Source organism: Heptranchias perlo, chromosome 6 (assembly GCF_035084215.1).
Source record: "Heptranchias perlo isolate sHepPer1 chromosome 6, sHepPer1.hap1, whole genome shotgun sequence".
Taxonomy (NCBI): domain Eukaryota; kingdom Metazoa; phylum Chordata; class Chondrichthyes; order Hexanchiformes; family Hexanchidae; genus Heptranchias; species Heptranchias perlo.
The window spans coordinates 12,872,218-12,889,789 of record NC_090330.1 but is presented as its reverse complement, the minus strand read 5'-3'; the positions used below and the strand labels follow the sequence as shown (position 1 = coordinate 12,889,789).

Genomic DNA, 17,572 nt, shown 5'->3' with positions numbered 1-17,572 from the left:
CTAGTTATCCATCATAAACACATCAACTTGAACATTAGGAGAACTGATTTTGAAAGCATTGGAATAAATAAATATGCTGAAATAGTATATGAAGTTAGTTTCAACTTCCATGTTATAGCCTATGAACAATGGTAAATAAAAATTAAAAGGAAATGAACAGGTCAACTTGAACTTTATGATTTTCCAGATTGAAGAGATTAGATCATTTCTGCAAGATTTTTGTTTTTAAAAAATAAATGTAAACTTTTTTCCCCTGTCTTGTGCAAGTGTGACCTGTAACAAGTGGGTATTTGCTATGAATAAACAAATATAGCCACTTACTTGGCCTGTATCAGAGACAGCAAGACAGTGCAATGCACCTACAGCCACATGAATAATCTTTTTCCCACGTAGACCTTCCACTACCTGTGGTTTCCGAACGTGTACATCAGTGCCATGGCCTAGTCTGAAGTAGTCACCTTTGCCCCTGTGTACAAGAAAAATTTAATTGCATATATATGACAATACACCCTCTCCCTAAAAACGATGAAACTATTTAATGTGACAATTGAATATTTACACCACAATATTCTTTTTAAACTTAAACCTACCATGTCCATACCACACCAGACTTTGTAAGTGCCAGAGAGAACTGGGCACCACACTCAATCTGGCAAACCCCTTGGCCATTGAGTCTTTCAATGTTTTGTGGAACATTGCAACCTTCACTTCCTCCACGTCCCAGCTTTCCAAAGTCACCATCTCCCCAAGAAAATACCAGCCCTGCAGAATTTTTTTTTAAAAAAACATTAGGTGCACTGCAAGCAATGAAGGATTTTGTAGATAAAAAGATTATAACTTAATAGCAATTTCTTCCTTACCTTCATCAGTTAACGCCAATGTCTGTGCATCTCGACTTCCACATGCTACCTGGATCACTCTGTGCCCCAGAAGAACTTTCACCTAGAAAGTGGAAATTATAATTTTTTTTAAGTTCAATCTTACAGCAGTACAGGACTACTACATAAAGACAGTTGCAACTACTTTGAAAGAAGGAATGCAATGAGTTCTATTACAGTAACAGAAAATGCCAAAAATACTCAGTAGGCTAGCCAGCATCTGCGGAGAGAACAGATGAGTCAGGTGTTGACCACTCAACTGAACTCTGTTCTATCTTGAAGAAGCACGTTTCCAGCTAACTCTAATTGTGATGAGCCTGTGGGCTCGACCACCCTGGTTTCCTAACCAGAGGATAGAAATTAGCTTTCTTTCTTGCAATAAATGTTTATCATTATCCATATAAATCTATTGGTATAAGCAAAGTTTTCTAAATTTTATTTTACCAGTAAAGCACCAGTAACCAGAAGCTTTAGCTTCCCTAAACAAAGTACAAAGAGGTTCCAAAATGGAAAGAATCATTAACTGTGAAGTTCATAAATCAGTGCAAATACCAATTTTGGTCTCAGCTGTGTTGTGTTGTCCCCATGTCCAAGTCTGCCGTACTCGCCAAGGCCCCACGTGTACAGCTCACCACTGGAGGTTATGGCGGCGCTGTGAGAACTCCCACAAGCAATATCTCGAATACGCTTGGTTTTTAACGCCTCAATCAGTCTTGGTTTATCACAATTCCTGAAAATGTTTTTTTTTATATAAAAAAAGTGAACATTCTTATTAATGCAAGTCCTGTGAAAACCCCAAATATACTGAATGCACAGTTTCCGTTTCTTTAAATCACAAACTGGTTCCCTGTATATTTCTAATACCAAGCGTTATAAAGCATTATTTGATGATGCATTCATACTACAAGTTTAGCATTGGTACAAAGTGGTTGCAGGTTCACTCTCACACTAAACCTGGAGCCCAAACTGACTCTAGATTCAGACTGCATTTACATTGTAAAGGCAACATTGGTATGAAGTAAAAGTGCTTTGCAGTTGCACTGTAAGTGCACTTAGAAATACAACAATCTAAACAAAAAGCATATTGCATTTTCTTTTAAAAACTCAAATCCCTAAGATTAGGTCTTGTTTTCAGTTGTCATCAAGAGAAATGCATAGGGGAGGTCTCTAGTGATTGCCCACAGGAAGAGGAGAGAAACTGAAAAAAAATACAACTCAAAGAAAACAGTAACACAACTTTGCAGCAACAACAGGCCAAAATGAAGAAATGGGCAGAAAAGCAGCACTGACAAAGGCATGGAACAGGGTGCACGGAAATCTACTTAGCCAGGGAATGCAAAATACAAGGGTGAGGAAGGAAAGACAATACAAGAAGAAACTTTTAAAGAAATCTGGTTAATTTTTCTAATGTCAATGAAGGCTACTTGGCATCCTGAAAAAAGTTAACCCTTAAAGCTCCTAACTACATGGGAGTTCATTTAGCAGAAGTGCAGAAAAAAGCAAGTTATATTTTTACATTCTGCTGAAGTGTCCAAGCTTTCCATCATCTCCTTCACCCCAGGAAAATACCTTTCCATCGACAGTTAAAGCCATTGCATGACGACCACCTGCAATGCAAAGTTACATGTAAATATATTTTGAAGGTAAATTACAGCACAATGCTTTAAAAAGAAAATTGAACTACGCACCTGAATGCACAGCTACTTTCTTCACAACGTAATTGCTAAGAGCTGAGATCTGTCGAGGGATGGGTATTGTCCCACTGGATAGTCCAAGTCCAAGTCTCCCATTTGTAGCTTCTCCACAGGCAAAGACTTTACCCTCAGCAGTAACTGCAAAGCAAAACTCGAAAAGTGAGCAACACACATAAAAGTCCTTCTGAGAGGAAAAAAAAATTAAGATTTAGGAAACTTTTCGAACACAAATCTATACAGGATGAGAGGAAATGAAACAGGTTGCAAATGTGACACTATATCCAATTGCAGAATGTGCCATGTAAATTAGTTTACTGGTTTCAAGTTCCACCATCATCCATAAATTCAAGAGTTGGTAGAGGAATACAGGGAAACAGTCCCTTTAAAAGTTTTGCTCTCCTGATAAAAGCAGGACAAATCCAATCCGGCCAATTACCGCCCCATCAGTCTGCTCTCAATCATCAGCAAAGTGATGGCAGGTGTCGTCGACAGTGCTATCAAGCGGCACTTACTCACCAATAACCTGCTCACCGATGCTCAGTTTGGGTTCTGCCAGGACCACTCGGCTCCAGACCTCATTACAGCCTTGGTCCAAACATGGACAAAAGAGCTGAATTCCAGAGGTGAGGTAAGAGTGACTGCCCTTGATATCAAGCAGCATTTGACAGAGTGTGACACCAAGGAGCCCTAGTAAAATTGAAGTAAATGGGAATCAGGGGGAAAACTCTCCAGTGGCTGGAGTCATACCTAGCACAAAGGAAGATGGTAGTGGTTGTTGAAGGCCAATCATCTCAGCCCCAGGACATTGCTGCAGGAGTTCCTCAGGGCAGTGTCCTAGGTCCAACCATCTTCAGCTGCTTCATCAATGACCTTCCCTCCATCATAAGGTCAGAAATGGGGATGTTCACTGATGATTGCACAGTGTTCAGTTCCATTCGCAACCGCTCAAATAATGAAGCAGTCCGAGCCTGCATGCAGCAAGACCTGGACAACATCCAGGCTTGGACTCATAAGTGGCAAGTAACATTTGCGCCAGAAAAGTGCCAAGCAATGACCATCTCCAACAAGAGAGTCTAACCACCTCCCCTTGACATTCAACGGCATTACCATCGCCGAATCCCCCACCTTCAACATCCTGGGAGTCACCATTGACCTGAAACTTAACTGGACCAGCCACATAAATACTGTGGCTACAGGAGCAGGTCAGAGGCTGGGTATTCTGCGGCGAGTGACTCACCTCCTGACTCCACAAAGCCTTTCCACCATCTACAAGGCACAAGTCAGGAATGTGATGGAATACTCTCCACTTGCCTGGATGAGTGCAGCTCCAACAACACTCAAGAAGCTCGACACCATCCAGGACAAAGCTGCCCGCTTGATTGGCACCCCATCCACCACCCTAAACATTCACTCCCTTCATCACTGGCGCACAGTGGCTGCAGCGTGTACCATCCACAGGATGCACTGCAGCAACTCGCCAAGGCTTCTTCAACTGCACCTCCCAAACCTGCAACCTCTAACACCTAGAAGGACAAGGGTAGCAGGCACATGGGAACAACACCACCTGCACGTTCCCCTCCAAGTCACACACCATCCCGACTTGGAAATATATCGCCGTTCCTTTATCGGCGCTGGGTCAAAATCCTGGAACTCCCTTCCTAACAGCACTGTGGGAGAACCTTCACCACACGGACTGCAGCGGCGGCTCACCACCACCTTCTCAAGGCAATTAGGGATGGCCAATAAATGCCGGCCTCGCCAGCGATGCCCACATCCCATGAACAAATAAAAAAGAATAACAACCTGAGTAAACACATTGATTGTCCATTGTGATACTGAACCAAATAGAGCAGGAAGTCCCATGTTTGATCCATGGTACGCAGCAAGTTAGCTGAACTCAGTGGAGACAGTGATAGAAAAATCAAAATTAGCCTCAATGCTCGAGTCAGGGGGTGGACAGGAAATCAGCGTGTTCCTGTTCAACAATATCCGATGACACCTACTGGAAAATGCGTAGCCATCAACATCATGTTGAAGACAGAATCGAGCTCGGTTATGAAATTTTTTCCTTTCCCTACAGTCAAATAGCCAGCTCATGTTCACTGTCAAGGTTTGCACACGAGAAACTGCCACCATGAGCTGCCAGAAATCTATAGAACCATAGGCTGCATGAGTCAGCACATTCAAAAAAGGGGAGAAAAGTGTGGCGATAATAAAGGTTCGCACCACATTAGACTGCTCCAACCACTGTACGTCAAGGCCATTCTCTTAAAGCATACCTTCATTCTTTTGAAAGGAGGCCAGATAAAGTTTAAACAGACAAAAATAGAATAACTCCAAGTTGCGTCAGAAAGGGAACAGAAGAACAGAGGAATGAAGCTTTGTACGGTGAGGTTTTAAGAAATAACCATGACCATAACAAAAGCAGGTAGCTCAATATTCCTAATTCACTCAAATTCTACATCGAAAGCACATTACAGCAAAACAGCACAGAAAACAAAGTTGGGAACCTACATGATATAATACTTAATGCTTCTCAGGATTGCTGCATTTCATGAAGCGAAAAATATATTGGCCAATTCATCTGCAAAAATAACTTTACTGATTGGACTCACAGTTCATGCAACTGAATTGACAAAGCACAACTTTTGTTGGACTGTGTTTCCAAGTCATTAGCTAAATGTTCACAATAGATGATGCTTTCTAAAATCTGCTCCAAGATATTCTTGTCCAAAAGATCACCCAGATGGATATTGACACAGACGTCTTAAAAGTACAACTCGTCAATAGAAATGCCTGCACAAACGAATACCATTCTAATTGAGAATCCATTTATAAAATGGTAGAGCCAGTGACATTCTTAAAAGTCTAAAATTCAAAATAAAATTACAAGACCACACTATTCACACTAAGATCAAACAAAGAGATTTTAAGTAAATGACAAATATCTGAACTATCGAAAAATCAATTACCACTTTATTTCCTCAAATATAATGAAGTATAGTCCATGAAAATCCATTGGTAAATTAGCTGTAGTCTTAAAAGCAGCTAGGTTGGGCAGCGGATTAAGCACATTATCCTTTCACCAACTGGCATTATAACAGAGTTCAGACTGCTGAAAGGAATGCCTCTTGTTTGACTATAAACCTCCCAAGTGAAATGAGTTTGTAAAATCTCAACCCGGTCTCTAATGGGAACGAGGCTACAGTACAAAAGTGGCCCTCATTTGGCATTAATCAACAATCTCATTCAGAAACACCATTAGGATGGCCAATGTTGGTGGCTGAAAAATACACACTATTGTAGCAAAAGCTTGGACTAAGTCACAATGCTTGGGTCAGTACAGAGGCGGATTTAATCTACAGGTGGCCATATCGTGCCTGACTTCAGAATAAGAATGGAGTGCTTGAAATAAGAAAAATATTCTCTTTTCCAAGATTAACATTCATGCTGTCATGAACTCAAAAGAAAAAGGGTGGGACTGCCAAATCTAGAGACCCCTGGATGTCAAGGGTAAGGCAAAAAAGGGAAGCTTATGTCAGATACCGAGAGCTCAATACTGCAGAAAGTTTACAGGAGTATAGAAAGTGCAGGGGTGAAATTAAAAAGGAAATTAGGAAAGCAAAGAGAGGGCATGAAAAAATACTGGCAAGTAAAATCAAGGAAAACCCAAAGATGTTTTATAAATACATAAAGAGCAAGAGGATAACTAAGGAAAGAGTAGGGCCTATTAGAGATCAAAAAGGTAACCTGTGTGTGGAGGCAGAAGACATGGATATGGTTCTTAATGAACACTTTGCATCTATCTTCACAAAAGAGGGGGACGATGCAGACACTGTAGTTAAGGAGGAGGAGGAGGAGGAGGAGGAGGAGGAGTGTGAAATATTGGATGGGATAAACGTCGTGAGAGAGGAAGTATTATGGGGTTTAGCATCTTTGAAAGTAGATAAATCGCCAGGCCCAGATGAAATGTATCCCAGGCTGTTAAGAGAAGCAAGGGAGGAAATGGTGGAGGCTCTGACCATCATTTTCTAATCCTCCCTGGCTACAGGCATGGTGCTGGAGGATTGGAGGACTACTAGCTTTGTACCATTGTTTAAAAAGGGAGAAAAAGATAGACCGAGTATAATTATAGGCCAGTCAGCCTAACCTCTATGGTGGACAAATTATTGGAAACAATTCTGAGGGACAGTATTGATCGTTATTTAGAAAGGCACGGGTTAATCAAGGACAGTCAGCATGGATTTGTTAAGGGAAGGTCGTGTCTGACTAACTGGATTGAATTTTTTGAGCAGGTAACAAGGAGGGTCGATGAGGGTAGTGCTTTTGATAGAATCTACATAGATTTTAGCAAGGCTTTTGACAAGGTCCCACATGGCAGACTGGTCAAAAAAGTAAAAGCTGATGGGATCAAGGGAAAGTGGCTCAGTGACAGGAAGCAATGGGTAATGGTCGGCAGGTGTTTTTGTGACTAGAAGTCCGTTTCCAGTGAGGTTCCGCGGGGCTCAGTACTAGATCCCTTGCTTTTTGTGGTGTACATATTAATGTCTTAGACTTAAATGTAGGGGACATGATTAAGAAGTTTGTAGATGATACACAAATTGGCCATGTGGTTGATAATGAGGAGGAACGCTGTTGATTGCAGGAAGATATTAATGGACTGGTCAGGTGGGCAGAAAAGTGGCAAATAGAATTCAATCCGGAGAAGTGTGAGGTAATGCATTTGGGGAGGGCAAACAAGGCAAGGGAATACACAATAAATGGGAGGATACTGAGAAGTGTAGAGGAACAGAGGGACCTTGAAGTTCATGTTCACAGATCCCTGAAGGTAGCAGGACAGGTAGATAAGGTGGTTAAGAAAACATACTTGCCTTTATTAGCCAAGGCATAGAATATAACAGCAAGAATGTTATGCTAGAACTGTATAAAACACTTGTAAGGCCACAGCTCAAGTATGGCGTACAATTTTGGTCACAATACAGGAAAGGTGTGACTGCACTTTAGAGGGTACAAAGGAGATTTACGCGGATGTTGCCAGGATTGGAGAATTTTAGCTATGGGGAAAGACTGGATAGGCTGGGGTTGTTTTCTTTGGAACAAAGGAGGCTCAGGGGAGTTTTAATTGAGGTATATAAAATTATGAGGGGCCTAGATAGAATGGATAGGAAGGACCTATTTCCCTTAGCAGAGAGGTCAATAACCAGGGGGCATAAATTTAAAGTAATTGGTAGAAGGAATAAAGGCAGCAGAGGAGAAATTTTTTCACCCAGAGGGTGGTGAGGGTCTGGAACTCACTGCCTGAAAGGGTGGTTGAGGCAGAAACCCTCATTGCATTTAAAAAGTAATTGGATTATGCACTTGAAGTGCCGTAACCTACAAGGCTACGGACCAAGTGTTGGAAAGTGGGATTAGGCAAGATAACTCTTTCGGCTGGCACAGACACGATGAGCCGAATGGCCTCCTTCTGTGCCGTAAATTTCTATGCTTCTATGATCATGTAAAGTGAATGTCACATTACCTGCAAAAAGGCTTTTGGATCCACCAGCCACCTGGACAACATTTAAAGCTGACAATGTCTCAGAAAACGAGGGGACCTTTATCTAAAAGTGAAAGAGGAAGATCTATTGTCAGTTTTGCAGAATATGTAAGTGTCGTGGACCAACAAGTAAACTACAGAACAATTTTTTACGACTGCTTTTTAAATCCCAGAACTAATTATTCACGCAAAAAGTGCAGACAGCTTATAACTGACACATTTTTGCCAATTATAGTTACAATTCAAAGCATTAAACACACTCCATCTTATGCTCTCCTCCGTACTCAAGAATTACATTTTACATAATGAAACACGTCCCATAATCTGCAACATGAAAAAATAATTAACTCAGGACCCACGGTCTAGTAGCTTTATTGCAGAGAACATTATACTACGGAATGGAGGAGGCACATATAAGACAGTTAAGTGCAGACCTAATTGTCTGATTCAAGGCATGTTAAGAAAAGCAGACTCAAGACAACAAAAATACCACAGAAACAGTAACTCTACCTTTGAACCTTTCAGTCCTCCGAGCTGGTCCTTGTCATTTAGGCCCCAGACAAACACTTTTGTTCGAATAGTAGCTGCAGACTCTAAGCCAGATGCTTTCTTCCTTACAAGACTAGGGAAGTGGAAAATATAATTTCTGATGTTATATCACACAAGGATAAAACTTTTGTTTTCCCCCCAGGATTTTAATATCTAATGAAACGCAACAAATGATCATAACATGAAGCTTTGCTCAATTCTACTTAGTTCTACTACAAATATAATGTACTAGTTTATAGTGTCAGCTTGGCTCGAGTCAGAAGCTTTGGGTGCAATCCGCACGCCAGAGACTTGAGTATATAAATCTAGGTTGACACTTCAGTGCAGTACTGAGGTAGTGCTCCACTGCCATAGGTGCAGTGTTTCTATGAGACATTAACTGAGACCCTGTCAACCTCTGCCCGTTCAGGATGTAAAAAATCCCATGACAGTATCTGAAGGACGAGCAGGGGAGTTCTCCCGGTGTCCAAGCTAACATTTATCCTTCAAACACCACCATCAAAACAGGTTAACTAGTCATTATCTCATTGCTATTTATGGGACCATGCCGTGTGCATACTGGCTGCTGTGCTTGCCTACAAAACAACAGTGATTACACTTCAAAGATAATTAATGGGTGACTGACTGTGAAGCTTTGGGACATCCTGAGGATGTGAAAGGTGCTGCAGAAATGCAAGCCGTTTCTTTCTTTAGTCAATCTCCTGTGACATTGCAGGGGAGTGAAGACAAAGTGTAGGTTTTAGGGTGGAGGAATAAATGGACCAGGGTGAGGGAGGAGTGGAACGTTGCAGGCAGAAGAGGAGGAAGGCAGAATGTGATGGTGGAGGGTAGAGGAAGGTGGTAGAGCGAGGTGAGAGAATGGCAGGAGCGTAGGAAGGGTTAGATGCTGGGGGGTCTGGCAGTAAAGGGCAAGGTACAGTCGGGTTAGAAGTTGGGGCTGAGAGAAGGTAGAGCATGATTAGAGATAGATTTACATGTTTGGGGGAAGGGGGGTGATTTGCATGACATTCCAACCCATCTCTCTGACTTTGTGTTCTTTTAATCACCTACTCTCTGGGACCCAGTCTCTATTTGCCCTGAATTCACTCTCTCACCTACTGTGTCATTCTGATTATGTTTCTCAGTCTCATCAATCTTTGTGTTCCAGATGATTGCTCTCTCTAGCATCAATACTTGTGTTTCACTTGAATTCTGCACATCCCAATATTCTGTGGCTTTACTTTGATTTGTGTGCTATCAATCTTTCTGCTATTAATTTCTCCAACCAGCTCACTGTGTCTCTCTCAATTCTTGGGTGTCTTTTTCCTGCTTTCTCTGACTTTCCTGCTGTTCCTCAGCAGCCTCCCTTCTGTTAGATGCAAAAGTGGCAGTGGTGATGTGGAGGTATCTCTAGAAGAGCATGTTGTGGACGCAGGATTAGTTCCTAATGTTCGGTAGGCACCAGCCAAGGGCCAGGATGTAAGATGGTGAGTGCGTGCGCAGAACAACTTAACGGGCAGCCAGGGACAGGTGATATTCAGGCGGGTGCTCTTTGAAATGAAGCATGACAGAATTGGGAAAAGAGAAAAATGGCACATCAGGTATGTAAAATCAGCAAAAACATTTTAAAAATTCTAAATATTTATGTTCTGAGTTTTTTTTTTAAAAAAAGATTCGTATAAACTGATAAAAACAGACCTGAGCGACTAGCACAAGTTGTGGGAGGCCTGTAACTGCAGGATGAAAATTCAAAAGCAGTTCAATATATATGAGTACCCTGCAGGACACTCACTGAAACAGTGGACATTAAGTGACAAGGAAAATGCAGCAGCACAGCGTCACCTACAGGCATTAAAGGTAGTTGCAAAAAAGTGTATGCTTTTATAATGGAAGTATAGGTTTACAAAGGAGTTCTCAATGAAATGCAAGCCCAAATGTAACAAATTTAATATTACACAGACCTCCTGTGGCTTTGCTTACAGTAAATCTGAGGATATGGTAAAATGTGATGGCTAAAGTGGGACAGGAAGTGCAGCTATACACAAGATTTTTAATAAATTACTCGTCAATCTCCTGTGACATTGCACACAGTCAAAACCAAGTGTAGTATGAAGGGGTTAGAGGGCAAGAGATAATTGGACCGGGACTTGTAGACGTAATGAGTCACTGTTTTAAAGTCATACATGCTGTCCTTATTTTTATATTCCCATAATAAGTTCTATGTCCAGATGTGTAATGGAAACTGCCTATATAAAATTGTTATTCTGTAATTATGCCCACCCATCAGTTGTGGCACTTCAGCACCTCCACTGGCAGGTAGGTGTAATTACAGCCTGACAAGTTTACATTCAGGCATTCCATTATAAATGTGGAGGTAAGAATGTCTAAATGGAAAATGTTGACAGGAAATGCACACACAAGATTTTTAATACATTATTATAGATAGGTAGATATTTCCAATCTGGTACAAAAAAATGTAACATTCCAGAAAAAAAGATTGATGAGACTGAGAAAGAAAAGGATAAGAAAGGAAAAATTTGCAATCATACAGCACCTCATCACATCTTTCCAAAAACATCCCAAAATACTTCACATAGAATGAATTACTCTGAAGATCAGTCAGTCAGTCATTGCTATGGAAGTGTACGATTTTGGATCTACAACATGCTGCACCATGGAGTGCTAGGACACAGGTCTGCACCTGTGACCTTCCAGCTATCCATTTCCCAATCCGATCCACGAGACTGTGGGACAGTGCTGAGTAGAGGGTAAGTGTTTCCACAAGGAAAGGAAAGTTACCCTGGGTCTTTCCACCATTACTAAGCTGCTAGTTTCATTGCAGCATTGGAGGGTCTTCGAGGTTGGATATTCAAAAAAGGAGAAAGAAAAGTGCCATTAAACAAATTTCAGAAGGAAATAAATTTCCAACCTCCTGCATCATTTACTCCAGTTATCAGTAAATACAGAATGTTAGTACCTTCCAGTATTGCTTTTATCATCATCTTCCTCCTCATTATCCGAAGCAAGAAAAGGGAAATTTGCTGCAAGATCTTCATCCTCTGCTCGGATACGTCCAACGATGCTCAAGCCATGAATTTTGCAATCAATCCCAGAACTTCTGCACTGTTTGATAGCAATCTCAATGTACCTGTGCTGCTGAGAAAATATGACTGAAGTTGGTTTAAAAAACTAAAATGAAATGAAATGTGGCCCACAGTTTCAAAGTTATTTTTAAAAATAAAAGCGCATTACTACAAAAACGTCGCTGTTCAAGCACTAAGTTCTGGGTGGGCTGACTAGCTCACAGCAATAGTCACCTTTAGTACTTTGAACAGGAACAACAAAATAGAACCACAATGAGAAACAAAACCTACATCAAAATACAGTAGGCGTAAAGTACACAAATCGCTTAATTCTTTCATCCTTAATAGTTCAGACAATAATTAGTGGGACGGGCATATGGTACATGGAGATGGCCTCGAGATCCAAATGAAAAATGTCCAACACCATGCCAATTTGAGTCCATGGCATTATTTCAGCAATCCTTGTAAATGCCCTTGCTGTAATACCTTGTAAATACCCATTGCTGTAATGCCTTGTTTCACAAGATGTGGAGATGCCGGTGATGGACTGGGGTTGACAATTGTAAACAATTTTACAACACCAAGTTATAGTCCAGCAATTTTATTTTAAATTCACAAGCTTTCGGAGATTTTCTCCTTCCTCAGGCAAATCTCCGAAAGCTTGTGAATTTAAAATAAAATTGCTGGACTATAACTTGGTGTTGTAAAATTGTTTACAATTGTTTCACAAGGGCTTTGCATCTCATGAGAAAGTGCTTTGGAGATTATGGAATGAATGTAAGGCAGACAGTGTACATGGCTTTATCATTCTCAAAAAAACCCCAACAACTTACATTCATATAGCCCCTTTAATGTAGAAAAAAAATGTCCCAAGTCGCTTCTCGGAGGCATAATCGGTGAGCCACAGAAGGAGGTTATTAGGAGGGGTGATGAGGTGATTTTTAAGGAGGGTCTTAAAGGAGGATAGGGAGGTGGAGTTGCTGAGGGATTTAGGCAGTGAATTTCATTCTATATTTCAGCTCCATATTGACCTTTTAATACATCCCAACATTTAATTTGTTTTACTCACTGCCACTGATCATTGTTGTGATAGCTACAATTTGTCAATCAGAACATCCAGATTACTTAATTTCCCATGCACATTATTTTCATTTCCTTTATGGTAATAGTCCCTTCCTAGATTTTTTGTGCCCATGTGAAGCACTTTGTAATTCTCTAATTGAATTTCATCTGCCACCTTTCTGCCCAATTCCCAAGTACAGTAGCTTATCCTGCTCAGCTATGGAGTCTACCATAAGAACAAACCACCTTCATTAGCTTTGTATCATTTTTTGGGAATTTTTTTCCAGCTGCAGATGCAGAAGGAAGTGGTACTGGAAGGAGGTAGGAGGATGTGGATAGTGAGGGATACAAGGAAGTGGTCGGAGTTCGCCTTGTCTGTGACCAAGACCAACGGAGTAGAGGCGCCACGGGAGATAGCAAGGACGAGGGGGTGGCCATGAATATGGGTAGGAGAGTTTATAGTGCTTTTATAGTCCTGTCTGGTTTATACAACATAAAATGATCATAAAGGAAGGTGGTGGTCAATTAGCATCTAAACAGGGTAAAGGCAAAAGTGAAATAGCTTTTTTTAAAAACAGAAATGTTATCTTTGTATACATACACACGGGCACAAGTTGAGTCAAAGGCAAATGTTTCACCATTGTGGGAAACTGGTACAATCCAGGAGTGAAAGTCCAGATAAAACAGTTTCCCCTCAACTCAAGATGTTTTTGTGACGTTTTCTACTGGTAACCTGGGCTTATTGTAGGAGTTAGTGGAGAACTCAAACAAAGGACAAAACACACTCTTTTGGAGAGGCTGTATATACAGCTTTAAAACTCACTGAAAACATTTACCTCCACACATTCATTAACAAGCGTTACCACAGTGTCTGTAGGGGTGATATTGATCGTCTTCAGCTCAATAAGATTATCTAATGAGTTTCCACCTGAATTGAAGCACAGAGATAATATTTGATCAAAAATATTTTTATCTAAGCATATTCACAAACAAGAGGATGTAAATGGCACTTATGTACTTAACTTACCTGAGACTACTACTAATGAAGGCATATAACTACTGTCAGCAGGATCCACAACCATCTTTAGTCTATGAGCAACGACATCTGGAAAGATCTCCAATCGAATCCAGTGCTAGTAAAGTAAAAATGCACGGTTAAGAGAACATATCTGTCCAATAAGTGAAGCCAAATACTGCTGCAAGGAACAAGGTTGCTGAACTGATCATATTACTTCATACAGCAAAGCCTAAACATCCTGGCTACTATAGAATTGAAATGCAACAAAGTGTACAAAGATGATGCACTAAAACAGATTTTCAGAATGTTTACGTTATGGACAATTTAGACTGACACAGCCAACTAGCACCAGTCCTGAGTCTCAGCTGCAGAGAATACTCCAACCTACTAATCACAAATGCATCAGGTTTAATCAGTTCTCAGACAGTCTTAACTGTGCCATTCAACCAGATAAAGGGAAACCATTTATTCTCCCTACTTTTCCTCCTTGAAAGCATGCCCGCTGTAAGGCAAGTGGCATGGGGATACAGGGGCAGTGTAACCACACGCTCAATTGGCAATTTGTTATCAGTGCTCCATGTCCCACAAAAGTGTAACTGTCAGGACAATTAAGAGTGGCAAGGATGACCATCACCCACAAGTGAGTGCTCCAGAATGCACACCCTCACAGATGACAGAAAAACATAGTAACAGATGGGGAAATCATAAAGCAAAAGAATTATTTGCAAGGGGTGGAGGAAATATCAAGTCGACAGTGTAAAATCAAAATGACTAATGATAAAAATATATAATGAGAAAGCAATGAATATGGTGCGAGGTCTTTATGTTGTTCAAATAACAATTAAATTACATTCACTAATCACTGGCATTTTACTCTCTGTTCAGAGCCAAATTAGAACTACGCAAGACACTTAGTGAATCTGATAGCTTAATGGTTAACCCTATTCTTAGGGTTAAGATCCTTAATTAATTTCCTTTGATTTTTCTTACCTTCTCTCAGTATAGAATTCTTTTAAGTATAGAGATTCCCAGAGGCTAAGCTACGCAGTATTGAGACATATCGACACCAAATGGCACTGAAATCAACTCCCTGTTTTCACAATCAAGACTGATGAGTAAAGCAGGTGCAAAATCCAAATATTATTCCTCAAAGCTAGTCTGTCATGCAACAGATAGTAACATCTTGGTGGCCGAACATTAGAAACTGACTAAGTGTTAGCTCTATACCCTTGTGGTATATGGACAATGTAAATAAAAGATCCGGGATTCTTGTTAGCCAGTGGGATCATTAGGTCTACCCTGACTGTGCTAGATGAAAATGGAATTGAACTCTACCAAACCTACAACTATCTGCTATATAGCACGTGGAAGAAGAAACCTATATGGAAGTAACTCAGATACATTCGACACCCACCCCCTTCTCCTCCCCCACACAAAATCAAAAAGCCTCAAAGAGTCATCAACAATATCCTAAACACCTCAAAGTAAACTTACTCAATGCTTGCAGAAAAGATAAATCGCACTAGACAAAGGATATGCCAGAGCATTGGCCAAAGGCAGCAGTAATTTAGGTGTCAGCCTTGCCTAATTGGTAGCACTCTCTCCTCTGAGTCAGAACTCCATAGACTTGAGCACATAATCTAGGCTGATACTTCAGTGTAAACACGAGTTGTGAGAGTGTCTCATTTCCCTACATTCCCAACAGTGACTTCAAAAATGCTTCACTGACTGAACCACATTGGGACTTCCTCAGGTCATGAAAGAGCTATATGAATGCAAGTTCTTTCTTTCAAATCACCCCTCTGAAGCAAACAAATATATTAGCCGCGACAAAACAGTTTAATCAAACGTCCAATTCTTAATAACTGCTGCTGCTACTGAAGCAAATCTATGCATGATGGTTCTCATAGGAAGCTTATTCTTGTTAGAGGGTCTACCAAAGTTTATGTAGTCTGAGAACTTCGGCCTAAACAAATACTTCAAAAGAGGTTTTGCACCTCAGGAATGCACAGTGACTGTTATGTCCCACGTATGTCAACCAAAGAGGAAGCATCAACTGACAACTCAAAAGCTGCTTGGACCATGGACCTGCAAGTCCAGTGAGGCAAATCAGAGATCTCAGGTTAATAATTCCTTCCTGACCACGGTGCCAGCTTGGAAAAAGCAAGTTTCGGAAAAAGTTTGAGATAAATCCTTGTTCTTTTCCTGGAAGACTGAGGTAAGTTCTTTTGCAACATGCAGTACTACCAACAATGTACTTCTTTTTAAATGTGGACTAAGACAGAGTTGCCAAGACTGAATCTTGGTGAGTGAAGATACACAGGGCAAAGGTAAACTGAGTGAAGCCATTAGGTCCTCACCAAAAGATATGAGAAACTTGAAACTCATTGTAAACATTTATTGAAACACCTTATTTGAAAGAAGCACCAGCAAGGAGGTGTTACGTAACAATGTTAAACATGTTTGATTGAATCAAGGATGACATAAACTTAATAATTTAGATTTAGCTTCTTTGAACCAGAAAAGGTTTGGGAGCTTTTCCTACTAAGAGAAAAGTGCAACTAAAAGCAGAAGATAAAGAACTGAGGAAGATCATAACCAACACAATTTCAAATAGGAAAGGAAAGTTCTAGAGAGACAGAGTCTCAGTGATTTTTCAGTGGGTGATGGACCTACCCTTGTGGAAGACAAATATACAAGGTAGAGTGGCTGGTCATACCAGTGACTTCTCACTTACTTTCCCTTGTGAGCCTGAAGACTGCCAACACTGCCCAGAGCCATCAATTAGGCGGGAAGCTTGACTGACAGACGAGGAGACTCCAAAGTTCTTCACAACCCTTGACCAATCATCTAGCAACATTCCTCTCTGACAGCTGTATCGCCTTTTCTGTTGTTTTCCTGAACGCCCAGTAAATACTGGTGATTGTCCTTTAAACCAATATAGAAATTATTACTAACACAATTATTTCATAATGTTGCCATACCGTTGGATAGGCAAAATCATAGAGAAACTTTGCATTTCCCCAGCAACTACATGTGAGCCCATTGGGGGGAAAAAAAACAGGCATGTCAAAAGGAACCCAAACTTATGGAATTGGAGAGTTATGAGAGAAACCGAATTGAACTTTTATCCACACAGCTACTTGAAATATAAATACTGATAGTATCTTTACATAAACTACTTCATATTCTAAGATTGTCTGATATTCCCTTTAAACAATTATCATTACTAATAATAATAGAATAGTATATCAACTACTTCTGGGGCTTAAAAAAAATACAAATACTTAGTAATATTGTAAATTGTCACATACTTCCTGCATAACAGAATTAGTAGCTATAGCCAAGTTGGTGTGGACTATTTGGTTACTAGTAGAAATACAACTGGAAGTTTTTCTGTATGAAGCTGCATTCCCCAAAATGGAATTTTAAAAATATATATATTTATTTACTAAACAACCTTCCAGTTCATCTCACCTGGCTCATTAATTCTACCAAATGTATGTCTGGCATTGTGTTTCCTCGTCTTGAAACAGTTTTCACAGTAGTCAAAATCATCACAGTTTCTGCATTTGAACCTGGGCCCATTCATTGGAAACATTTGACAGCCATCGCACCTATTTTTTAAAAAAAACAGAGGAAGAAAAAAAAAAACTGATTACTGGAGATAAATTATTAAATTTTAAAAAACACTAACTCCATCATGATGTTAAAAAAATGTTAAGTTTGCCTATCTATAATCTCCTTATTCACTGAATGCAATACAACGTCCA

At 40.3% G+C, this 17,572-nt stretch overlaps 1 protein-coding gene across 7 annotated transcripts in view; it reads right to left on the bottom strand.

The window, feature by feature from the left end:
• The window catches only part of herc2 (HECT and RLD domain containing E3 ubiquitin protein ligase 2), a 186,992-nt gene that overhangs the window by 43,911 nt on the left and 125,509 nt on the right, over positions 1 to 17,572 (bottom strand). For 5 of the 7 annotated variants that reach the window (XM_067985782.1, XM_067985786.1, XM_067985787.1 and 2 more), the window contains 13 exons: positions 17,277 to 17,416; positions 16,537 to 16,727; positions 13,809 to 13,914; positions 13,618 to 13,709; positions 11,614 to 11,792; positions 8,619 to 8,730; positions 8,091 to 8,172; positions 2,567 to 2,710; positions 2,395 to 2,485; positions 1,431 to 1,608; positions 861 to 942; positions 591 to 762; positions 322 to 466 (listed from right to left, as the gene is read on the bottom strand). In XM_067985782.1, coding sequence (XP_067841883.1) covers positions 322 to 466; positions 591 to 762; positions 861 to 942; positions 1,431 to 1,608; positions 2,395 to 2,485; positions 2,567 to 2,710; positions 8,091 to 8,172; positions 8,619 to 8,730; positions 11,614 to 11,792; positions 13,618 to 13,709; positions 13,809 to 13,914; positions 16,537 to 16,727; positions 17,277 to 17,416 — 1,714 coding nt within the window. The remainder of the gene's footprint in view (positions 1 to 321; positions 467 to 590; positions 763 to 860; positions 943 to 1,430; positions 1,609 to 2,394; positions 2,486 to 2,566; positions 2,711 to 8,090; positions 8,173 to 8,618; positions 8,731 to 11,613; positions 11,793 to 13,617; positions 13,710 to 13,808; positions 13,915 to 16,536; positions 16,728 to 17,276; positions 17,417 to 17,572) is intronic. The other 2 variants (XM_067985783.1, XM_067985785.1) reach the window with 1 other exon arrangement.